The sequence below is a fragment of the Amblyraja radiata genome, chromosome 20 (genome assembly GCF_010909765.2).
Source record: "Amblyraja radiata isolate CabotCenter1 chromosome 20, sAmbRad1.1.pri, whole genome shotgun sequence".
Lineage (NCBI taxonomy): Eukaryota > Metazoa > Chordata > Chondrichthyes > Rajiformes > Rajidae > Amblyraja > Amblyraja radiata.
In genome coordinates this window covers 37806974-37819112 of record NC_045975.1, presented here as the reverse complement: position 1 = coordinate 37819112, position 12139 = coordinate 37806974, and the positions used below count along the sequence as shown (strand labels likewise).

Here is a 12139-nt window from a genome sequence, read left to right as displayed (position 1 = left end):
GCAGCCTACCCTCAGCTGGAAGCTAACTGCTTTCAGGGTCTTTGATAACGGAAAGGAAGTAGGGTAGTACTGCGAATAAAAGATGCCATCGCTACGGTAGATTGAAAAGATCTAGCCTCAGTAGATCGTGATACAGAGTTAAAATCTATTGGAGTGGAATCAAATAATGGCAACGTGGAGGAAACGCATTCAGAGATGCTTTAACAAGATGATTTTGGGGGAGCTTTACCTATATATAGATGGGACAAATCAAATTAGCATTAATAATGTAGAGGATAAATCCCTGGGCATAATAAACGAGATTGGTTTCTAGATCAGCATGTTCAGGAACTGACAAGAGAACGGGCTATTTTTTAAATCTAGTTCTGTGCATTGAGAAAGGATTAATTAATAACTTTGTTATAGAATCCCCTAGGAATGAATGACCAAAACATGATAACATTTTACATTGAGTTCATTTAAGGAAAACGGTGGCGTTAAGAGGAGCAGTGAGCAGTGGTGGGAGGGAGAAGGGGAAGGGGAAGGGGGGGGGCAGTGGCTTGTCCTTTAAAGAAGTTAGTCAAAACTTGAAAAACAAATGAACGACAGGAAAGGTGACCCAGCCACACTTTACAGGAGACATCAAAGTGAGTATTAAATGTAAGAAGAGGTTTTATAGCTAGTCATGGACAGCAGTAAGCTTGAGGATCAGGAATGTTGTAGAATAAGGATATGGGTGCAGGAGTAGGTCATTTGGCACCTGCAGCCTATACCAACATTCAATATGATCAAGGTCACTCTACCAAGGCCTCAACTCCTCATCTTTCCTATTTCCCCATGGCATTCAATTTCCTGAACTTTCCAAAATTGTAGCCATCTCCGCTTTACATATCCCCGGTGATCCTTTCTCCACTGCACCTCGATAGAGAACTCCAGCGAAGAAGATCCTACACACCTCGAGTTTCAATGACCACCTCTATATCTTATAATTTTATTCCCTCATTTGGAATCCTTCCACTTGTGGAAACATCTCAACATCTGCCCTCACATGTTCCCTTAGCAGTCTTTATGTTTCAATAAGATTGTCCCATGTTCTTCTAGAGAAACAACCCAAGAAGTAGTCTAATCTTTTAGATTGTCTCCAATGCCAATACCTTACATAAGGGGTGATGGATTGGCTTTGGAGACTCTAAAAGATTAGGCTAATTCCTGGCATTTACTCACCAACACACAGTACAATTGTAACAATTGACAAAGAAAGAGAAAGTGAAAATAGTCAGTAAATCGGCAAGAAACATAAAATTGTTGCTTTAAGTATTAAAAAAAAAGGAAAAGCAACCATGGATCCCTTACAGAAAGAGAGGATAATTTATAATAACAAATAGAAAAGAACTGAAAAATTAAACAAAGAGTCCCCAAGACACTGGACCCAGTGTATGCGAGGAAGTAAAAAAAGTTAATATGCTAAATTGGGCCAAGGCCAACGTTGAGGGTTTGAGATAGCAACTCGCTCAAGTAGATTAGAGTAGGTTATTTGAGAGAAAAGGAATGTCAGGAAAGTGGAATGTTTTTAAAAGTGTGCTGACCAGAGCTCAGGACATGCACGTCCCTGTTGGAGTGAAGGACAAGGCAGGCAAATGTAAGTAAGCCTGGATGACGAGGGGGATTGAGGTTTTGGTCAGGAGTAAGGAGGCATGAGACAGGTATAGGCAGCTGGGATCAAGTGTATCCCTAGGGGAGTTTCAGGAATTAAGGAGTAAATAAACAAAGGACAGGACATAGCTCTGGCAGATAGCATTAAGGAAAATCCCAAGATATTTTATAAGCACACAAAGGGGAAAAGGGTAAGCAGAAAGAGAGGTGGACCCCATAGAAATTAAAACAGTCAACTCTGTGTGGTGCCACAGGAGATGGGCAAGGTCCTCAATCAGTATTTCTCCTCTGTTGTTACCGTGGAGAAAGACAAGAGGACTGAGGAACTTGGGGCAGTCACTGGAACTGTCTTGAGAGCAGTCAGTATTACAGTCGCCGATGTGTTGAAGGTCCTGATGCATATGAAGAAAGACAAATCTCCCGCACCTGATCAGATATATCCAAAGACACTGTGAGAAGCTGGAGAGGATGTTGCAGGAACCCTGGCTGAGATTTAGGAGACGTCCTTAAATACAGCGGAGGTGTCGGAAGACTGGAGGGAGGCAAATGTTGTGCCTCTATTCAAGAAGGGCTGCAGGGAAAAGGCTGGGTACTACAGGCCAGTGAACTTAACGTCCGTGGTCAGAAAATTACTCTGAGTATTCTGAGGGATAGTATATACATGCACTTAGATGAACATGGGTTGATTAGGGATAGTCAGCATGGTTTTGTATGTGAGCAGTTGTGTCTCATGAATCTGATTGAGTGTTTTGAAGAAGGGGGAATCTGGACTACACTTCTTCCCATCCTGCTTCCTGTAAGGACTCCATCCCCTGCTCCCAATTCCTCCTTCTACGCCACATCTGCACCCAGGATAAGGTATTCCAAACAGGACATCGGAGATGTCCTCATTCTTTAGGGAATGGGGGTTCCCCTCTTCGACTATAGATGAGGCTCTCACCAGGGTCTCTTCTATACCCCGTGACTGCTCTCACTCTCCATCCCCCCACTCCTAACAAGGAACAAGGGCAGAGTCCCCCTTGTCCTCACCTTCCACCCTAACAGCCGTCACATACAACAGATAATCCTCTGACATTTTCGCCACCCCCAATGGGATCCCACCACTGGCCACATCTTCCCATCTCCTCCCCTTTCGGCTTTCCGCAGAGACCGCTCCCTCCATAACTCCCTGGTCAATTCGTCCCTCCCCACCCAAACCACCCACTTGTCGCTTTACCCCCCCCCCCACCCCCCCTTGACTCCATCCAAGGACCCAAGCAGTCTTTCCAGGTGCGGCAGAGGTTCACCTGCACCTCCTCCAACCTCATCTATTGCATCCGCTGCTCTAGATGTCAGCTGCTCTACATCGGCGAGACCACGCGCAGGCTTGGCGATCGCTTCGCCCAACACCTCCGCTCGGTTCGCAATAACCAACCTGATCTTCCGGTGGCTCAGCACTTCAACTCCCCCTCCCATTCCGAATCCAACCTTTCTGTCCTGGGCCTCCTCCATGGCCAGAGTGAGGCCCACCACAAATTGGAGGAGCAGCACCTCATGTTTCGCTTGGGTAGTTTACACCCCAGCAGTATTGACTTCTCCAATTTCAGGTAGTCCTTGCTTTCTCCCTCTACCCCTCCCCTTTCCACCTCTCCCGCCTCTTCCTTTCTTCTTCCCGCCCCCACTCCCACATCAGTCTGAAGAAGGGTCTCGACCTGAAATGTTACCTATTCCTTTGCTCTATTAATGCTGCCTCACCCGCTGCGTTTCTCCAGCATTTTTGTCTACCTTTGAACGTTTTGAAGATGTGACTTAAAAGGACAATGGAAGGTGGAGCTGTAGACATCGTAGACATGGATTTCAGTGAGGCATTTGACAAGGTAGGTTGCTCTGGAATGTTAGATCTCCTGGGATTCACGAAGAGATCGCTGAATGGATAGAAAATTGGCTTCATGGTGATGAAGCCGAATTTTAGTTCAAAATATAAGAAGATATTAAATTGGGGGGAAGCCACCTACAGGCCCTGGGCAATTAACTAATTATGTATGGACGGCAATTAACCCATGTCTTGCCAGATCTACATTCCCAGGTTGGAGGAGTTTTTGCTGGAAACCAGTGACCAAGGCCATAAAAGCTATACGATGATGGTGCTGGGACAAGAAGAAATTGAGACTGTGTTGAAAAGAACAACCAAGTGTTGCTAACAACATGAACTGCTGTAAAGATTGAAGATCATCGTCGCTGGATACATTTGATTGACTGTGAACAGTTTGTGGAAACAAGGACGATGGGCTATTCATGCTCCCTTTATTCTGGGGTGGCCCAGCCCACATGGACTGAACTTTCTTCAGAATGGCAAGCTTGTGGACTAACCCACATTCAAATGATGGTACACACCTCCTTTTAAACAAGATTGAAGTCAAACATGACAAGCGCAGCAAAGATATCCTGACTACAGACAGTAAGAGGTCTGCAAATGCCAGTTAAATCTACCTGTTTTTGCCACAACCAAGGCACTGGTGTATATTTAGGAAACAGTATATTTGTGACAGGGCATTGTTATGTTGCAAATGCAGTGCCACACAAGAGAAGCATGAACCAGTTACACCAGCACACGGGGAATTCCAAGCGAAGCCGAATAAAGGCTGAGCAATTTTTATAATCCTTTTCCTGTCCTATGGTGGTATCTTAGTGTCACATCCGGGGGAGGTTGGTGGCCATTTAAAATGTTTGGAGGGACTTGTGGAACGATTGTCCACTATGAATTGATTGTGTTACTAGTGTACTATTAATTTGTCTGATGAGATGCTTATGGTCTTTCGTATGTACTCAGCAAGGACTGTAGTTGTTATCAAAATGTTGATAAAAGGATGGAATGATGAAGCCGAATTTTAGTTAAAAATATAAGAAGATATTAAATTGGCTTCTGGGCTAGCTTACAGCTTATATTTAGTCTCAAATTAGGCTTGCCTCAGGTTGCGGTGTGTGAGATAATAAATCCTATAACATTGTCTCCCAAGTGACAAGCAGAGAGGAGCTAGATCTCTTTGAAGTAAGATGCCGTAAACCAAATGGCCAATGTTATGGGGGAGGAGGCGAGAAAGGAAGAGAGAAACAGCTAGTCATCTCTTTGGAGAAAGATGCCGTAAACAAAGTGTCCTATGTTTATGAGGGACCAAGTGACAGAGAGGAAGCAGTGAAAGAGCTAGGGTGATCTCTTTGAAGATAAAATGACCTAAACCAAATGGCCAATGTTTTTAGTATATCTTGTACCATGTAAACAAAATGCCTTTGATGTGATGCATTCTGCGGAAACCTTTTCCTGTACCTCTGACCATGACTAATGTCTGTGGAATGTGCTAAGGGGACAAAAATACCCTATTTAATGCAATGTAATTCTGTTGTTCAGAGAAGTGGACCGAGGACAGTCGAGTGTCTACATTGGTCACTTAGCTGGAATTCTCACTCCCTTCCATCGGCCGATAATAAGTAAAGTTTTGAACTGGTCTACCAAACAGTTTGTGTGGTGTCTGTTTATTAAGATGCGAACCTGGTTTAGTGGTTATAAAAGTAACTTTTTCAATGGAAGGAAGCAGAGGGTGGAAGATTGCTTTTCGGACTGTAGGATTGTGACTAGTGTTGTGCCTCAGGGTTCAATTGCTGTTTGTCATCTATAACAATGATTTGGATGAGAACGTACATGGAATGGTGAGAAAGTTTGCTGATGACACAAAAGTGGGTGGTGTTGTAGATAGTGAAGATGGTTGTCAAAAATTGCAGCAGGAACTTGATCGGTTGGGCAGGTGGGCTGAAGAATGGTTGATGGAATTTAATACAGAGAAATATGAGGTGGTGCATTTTGGAAGCTCTAACATAAGCAGAACCTACACAGTTAACGGTAGGAGTCTGGGGAGTGTCGTAGAGCAGAGGGATCTGGGAGTACTGGTACATAGTTCATTGAAAGTGGCATCACAGTTAAAAAGAGCGGTAAAAAAGGCTTTTGCCATATTGGCCTTCATTAGTCAGAGCAAGGAGTATAGACATTGGGAGGTCATGTTGTGGTTGCATAAGATGTTGGTGAGGCTACATTTCGAGTATTGTGTCCAGTTTTGGGCACCATGTTATAGGAAAGATGTTGTCAAGCTGGAAAGGGTGCAGAGAATATTTATGAGGATGCTGCCAGGACTTGATGGCCTGAGCTATAGGGAGACGTTGAGCAGGCTAGGACTCTATTCCTTGGAGCACAGAAGGATGAAGGGTGATCTTATAGAGGTGTATAAAATGATGAGAGGAATAGATTGGGTAGACGCACAGTCTTGCCAAGAGTAGGGGAATCGAGAACCAGAGGACATAGGTTTAAGGCGAGGGGAGAAAGTTTAATAGGAATCTGAAGGGTAACTTTTTCACACAGAAAGTGGTAGGTGTATGGAACGAGCTGCCAGAGGAGGTAGTTGAGCCAGGTACTTTCGCAATGTTCGAAGAAACATTTTAGACAGGTACATAGATAGAACAGGTTCAGAGGGATATGGGCCAAACACAGGCAGATGCAGACTAGTGTAAATGGGACATGTGTCCGGTGTGAGCAAGTTGGGCAGAAGGGCTATTTCCACGCTGTAAACTATTAATTAAAACCTACCAAATGATTTAATAACCTAAAAGCTCAAACCCCCCAGGATTCAATGACTCAGTACACCCGAGTTTTGAAGGAGGTGGCTGGGGGAGATGCTCAGTACACTGGGGATCATCTTCCAATGCTCTGTAGATTCCACAGATTGTTGGGGGCAGCAATTGTGACTGCACTATACAGAAAAGGATAAGGCAGCGGGAGTTGCATGGATTTTGCTAAGGGATTTGAAAACATCCCTCATGGTCGGCTGGCCCAGAAGATTAAGATGCATTAGACCCACAGTGACTTGGTCATTTGGATTCAGAACTGGCTTACTCAGAAAACAAAGGGTTGTCGTGGAAGAATATTGTTCTGCTGGAGGTTTGTGTCCAGTGGAGTTCCACAGAGATCTGTGCTAGGATCTCTGTTATTTGTATATATATATACGACTTGGACATAAATGTTGATAGTTGGTTAGTAAGTTTGAAGAGTTGTAGACTGTGAAGAAGGCTGTCCAAGTATACAGCAGGATATAGATCAGCTACACATATGGGCGGAGAAATGGCAGATGGAGTTTAATCTGAGCAATTGTGAAGTGTTCCACTTTGAGAGGTTGAACATATGGGGGAAGTAACAATGGCAAGTTCTTTAACAGGATCGATGTACAGAGGGATGTTGGGGTCCAAGTTCATAGCTCTTGAAAGTGCAATACAAGTGGATAAAGTGATAAAGAATGCAAATTTGTCTTTGAGTATAAGAGTCATGCTGCAGCTTTATAGGACATTAATGAGGCTACATTTGGAGTGTTATGTGCAGTTCTGGTCACCCCATTACAAGAAGGACATTGAGGCTTTGGAGAGGGTATAGAAGAGGTTTATCAGAATGTTGTCTCAATTAGAAGGTATCAGATACAAGGAGAGGTTAGACAAGCTTAGATTGTTTTCTCTGAAGAATCGGGTGCTGAGGGGAGACCTGATAGAGGTGTATACAATTATGAGAGGCATTGGTAGGGTAGAGAAAACCTTTGTCCCAGGGTAGAAATATCAAAAACTAGAGGGCATAGCTTTAGGGTGAGAGGGCCAAATTTGAAAGAAGATGTCGGAGGTGAGTTTTCTTTACACAGAGAGTGGCGCGTGCAAGGAACCTGCTTTCAGGAATGGTGGTAGAAGCAGATATGATCGTGACATTCAAGAGGCTTTTAGATAGGCACAGATGTGCAGGGTATGGAGAAGTATGGATCATGTACAGGCAGAGGAGATTAGTTTAACTTGGCATTGAGTAAAGTTAACGCGATTAGCACAGAGATTGTGGACCAAACGGCCTGTTCCTTTGCAGTACTCCTCTATGCTCTAAAGGAGGGAGAGGAGAAGCAGCAAGCTACTGACTTGCAAACCTAACAACTGCCATTGGGAAAATATAACTGAGCAGTATCAAAATGGATTTATAAAATGAAAATCATACTTGAATGATCTATTGGAGTTTATTATGGTTCCAGTGGAGTAGATGGATGTGATGTACTTAGATTTTTTTAAATAGGCTTTTGATAAGAAACAGGGCTGTTAAACAAAGTTAGAACACGTGGAATTGTGAGTAATTTCCCAGCTTCAGTTGAAAGTCAGTTAACACTTAAAAGGGCACTCAATTGGCATAAAAGGATAAAAATTGGGCAGCAGTGATTATTGGGGAACTGCAGAAATGCATTCTTTGAATGCCAGCTTTTCAGACTATGTTGATAACTTGGCCAGTGGAACCAAATGTAACATTTCTAGGTTTGCTGCTGACAAAAAAAAAAAAGTAGGATTGTAAATATTGATGATAACACTTTACGGAGATATGGACAAGCTGACAGTGGCAACAGCATTGCAGGCCGAATAGAACGTGGGAAAATGTGAGGTTCATATTTTAAAATGGTGAGAGATGTTGATGCTAACACACAGGTGGTTCCAGCAGTTCAGAAGGTAAATGGAAATGTGACTGTTATTTTAAAATAATTTATACAAGAAATAAAAGAAGCTTAAAATAAAAGATTGAAGACCTTTTTTCAGAACATTATGTGGTGAGTGTTTCCAGCATTTTCTGTTGTTATTTCAGATTTTTAGCATCTGCATTTAAAACAAAATCGTTTGCATGTTTTATGAAGTCTAACTGGATTGAGATTGATATTAGGTTGTTGTCATATACACCAGGGTGTACGGCAATTCCTTGTTCATATGAAGCTCAGAGTAAACAGTATGCAGCAATGATAGATGTATCTGTAGATATCAGAATGATGTGGAGCATGGGCAAGACTGCAACTGAGCTATTGTGTACAGTTTAGGTCTCCTAACGGAAGGAATATACTTGGCATAGCGGGAGTATGTTGAATATTCATCCCACTAGTTGCCTGGATAGCTGCACTGTCATACAAGGAGAAATTGAGTGGATCAGAACTCTCTTTTCTCAATTTTAAAAGCATGAGAGAGATCATTGTGATGCACAAAGTACTTTGAGAGCATCGCAGGTTGGATATCAGGAGGATGTTTCTCCTGATTAGAAAGTCCAGAAATGAGGGTCACAGTCTCAAAATAAGGGTTACTACTGAATTGAGGATAATTTTTTTTACTCTGAAGTTGGGTTTTTTTAATGCTCATTCTCTGTTCAGATGGCCATCTATTGCATTCAGATCGAGGAACCAGGTGTACAGAGATAGGAGGGAAGAGATGAGGTAGAAAAACAGCCATAAGAGACTAAATGGACTATTACTACTACTCTTATGTCCCACCTACTTCTGTTCCCTGCCATCTATTCCTTCATCCTCTGCTCCCATACATAATCAATGCTCTCTTTGACACAACCACTCTCTCTACCTCCTCCCCTCATTCCCTGCTCTCCCCCCACACCGTCTCTCCCTCCATTTCCCAAACACACTCCCTGTACTCTCCCCCCCTCTGTATTCCCCCCCCTCGCATTCCCCTCCCCACGCCCTACCCATTTATATATCTCCATCCACTTACTCTGCCACTGTGGTTGCTATATCAATGCTCCCCCAACCCCCACACTGCGCCCTGTCCTCTCTTCCCTCTGTCCCCTCTCCTGTTCTGTATACCGGTAAACTCCCTCTCTTCGTTCACTTGGGATATAGAGGGTGAGGAAACTGCAGGTGATGGAGTGAGGAACAGAGGGAAAAGGAGAGGGCAGGTAACGGTGGGATACAGAGCGAAGGGGAGAGTGCAGGTGGGGTGAAGTACTCACCCTGTATATCCATCTTTCCGGACTTCACCCCTCCTGCCCTCTCCCCTTCCCTCTGTATCCTACCATTACCTGCCCTCTCTCCTCCCCTATACTCCACCGTCACCTGCTCTCTCTCTCTCCTTACCTCTGTTCCCCACTCCGTCACATGTAGTCTCCTCGCCCTCTCTATCCCACCACGTCACCTACCCTTACCCCTCTCTCATTAACCCCCCCATACCACCTACCCTCTTCCATCTCATTTCCCTTCTGCCGCTTCGGTTATTTCCCACACTGTAATCCGTTGAACTGGCAGCGACTACACACCCCCTATCATTACCCTCCTCCATGTTGCCCCAGCGCCTGCCTGCCTTCACTCGCGGCAATATTTACAATGCATTGCTTCTTCGGTCTGCAGCGAGCGGAGAGTGGGAAAGCGGAGTCAGTGCTCGCCATGTTACAAGGCCTCCCTTCATCTGCTCTCTCCTTCCTCCCTGAGACGGTTATTACCCCACCGAACAGGGAGAGGACGGGAATTGCACCTGTTCCTAAATCCGAGACCCACAGCCATTCCCGCCCGCACCCATCCTTCTGGGGCGATTAGCAATCTTTCCCCACCATTCCTAGATATCACTCCTGCTTCCGTGCTCACTCACTCCCCCCCCTCCCTCCATCCACCTGCTTTGTAAGAGCAGAGGAGCGGCCCCAGCACCGGGCTCCTGTTGCACGGCGGCTTCAGCACCACGGCCAGCGACCAAGCCGGCCCGCCCGCCCGCTGAGCTGAGCTCACCTTCCCGCCAGATCTCCGCACCTTCCCGCCAGGCAGCCCCACCCCAGCCCAGCCCAGCCCAGCCCAGCCGGGCGCCTCCAGCTTGTAGACTCCTAGCCCCCATCCCAGCGGATCGGCAGCTGCCCCAGCGCCACTCACCCTTGAAGATCAGCTCCTCGGTGTCCAGGTCGAAGTCCTGGCGGTGGCATTTCCTCCACAGGCCGAGGACGGTGGAGTTGAACTGCCTGCTGCAGTGGGAGTCCACGGAAGCGGAGCCCAGGAAGAACCTCCTGGAGCGGTGCGGGAGGCTGAGCGGCGCCTGGCGGAGGGGCAGGTTGTGGTTGGGAGTGTAGATGAAGCCGGGGTCGTTCCTCTTGTTGGCGTAGTTCTTGCAGCGGTCGCGGTGCCGCCGCGCGTCCGTCTCATACCAGTAGTCGGTGCAGATGGCCATGGCCAGGAGGCCGAGCGCACACAGAGCCAACAGCAGCCCGGCGCCCGTCAGCAGCCTCATCGCCGCCATCTTCACTCAGCTACACAACGGGCAGCGCCTCACTCACAGCCCGGCCATTCCCGCAGCCCGCTCCACTCCGGCCACACGCCCAGCCGGGCTAACACCAGTCCTCCCGACCTAGCCCGGGATAACAGCAACCGAGCTGATTCCAGCTCGGGTTAGTAGATACTGAGCGGGGTAAATGGTACCGACCCGACCCTAACCCGGCTTAACAATATCGACCTGCCCCTGCCCGGGATAACAGGTACTGCCCCGACCTTACCCCGGGGCAACACACGCTGTGTTAGTCGATTAGTCCGAGTAACACATAGCGATCCAATCCTAGTGCAGTCCGGACTCATTCAGCTCGGGGTTGCTGGTACCCAGAGGAGCCAACCCCGTGGGAACAGGTATCGAGCCAAACCTAACCCGGGGTAACAGGTACAGATGCAAGCTCAGCCCAACCCAGCCCGGGCTAAGACAGGTTCACGGTGCCGTCCGCACCAGCAGCATGCAGGGGGCCACAGTCGCACTGAGCCCAGAGGGAGGGAGTAACAAAGAGGGGGAAACGGGGCAGCGGTAGATGTTGGGAACACTTGCCCTGCTCACAGCGCCCTGCGGGCGACCCACCCCGCTCACGTTACCGCCCACCTCCCGAGTCGCCGGCTCAACCGCTCACCGACCACAGCTCCGCCCAGTACCCGAGTCAGTGTGAAAACTCCCCTCCTCCCCGTTCCCAGCCCCACGCTTCAAGCATCCGCCATCCCGCCTCGTCTCTCCTCCACAGCCTCCGGCCGTGGAAGCACACGTGAGCGGCCGCCGGGGGAAACTGGAGCTGGGCAGACACAGCCCTCGACACATTTCAGCAAAAACACGTTTTATTTGTGGCGCCGCAGCCCGAGGGAGCGAGCGACCTACTGATGATGTACCCAGACAAGGTAAACTCCGCCCTGCCAAATGCCGGGGGTATGGGACCAGTAGCCAGAACAGTCGGCGCTCACAAAACAACGGTTTACAGAATTGAATTTGGTAAGATTTTCTGAACATTTGGTATATTGCCGGCTAAATGTTGTTCTACCATATTAAAGACGACGCGATCCAAATGCAACTGTTAGAGGTGGCCGCATAAACGATCAGGGGACAATTGAAAGCCAATGCATTTATCATTGATCATGAATGCATTTTATGAGGATGTTGCCAGGACTAGAGGGTCTGAGCTATAGGGAGAGGTTGAGTAGACTGGGACTCTATTCCTTGGAGCGCAGGGGGATGAGGGGTGATCTTATAGACGTGGATAAAATCATGAGAGGAATAGATCGATTAGATGCACTTGTCCAGTCAGTGATCGAGATCTCTTGCCCAGAGTAGGTGAATCAAGGACAAGAGGACATAGGTTTACGATGAAGGAGAAAATATTTAATAGAAATCTGAGGGGTACCTTTTTCACACAAAGGGTGGT

The 12139-nt window shown here is 46.9% G+C and overlaps 1 protein-coding gene across 2 annotated transcripts in view; it reads right to left on the bottom strand.

The window, feature by feature from the left end:
• The window catches only part of LOC116984316 (transmembrane protein 178B-like), a 36169-nt gene extending 24439 nt beyond the window's left edge, over positions 1-11730 (bottom strand). The window contains exon 1 of one of the 2 annotated variants that reach the window (XM_033038439.1): positions 10350-11730. In XM_033038439.1, coding sequence (XP_032894330.1) covers positions 10350-10710 — 361 coding nt within the window. In that variant the 5' untranslated portion in view covers positions 10711-11730. The remainder of the gene's footprint in view (positions 1-10349) is intronic. The other variant, XM_033038438.1, reaches the window with a different exon arrangement.
• Between the last annotated feature and the right edge of the window lie 409 nt (positions 11731-12139).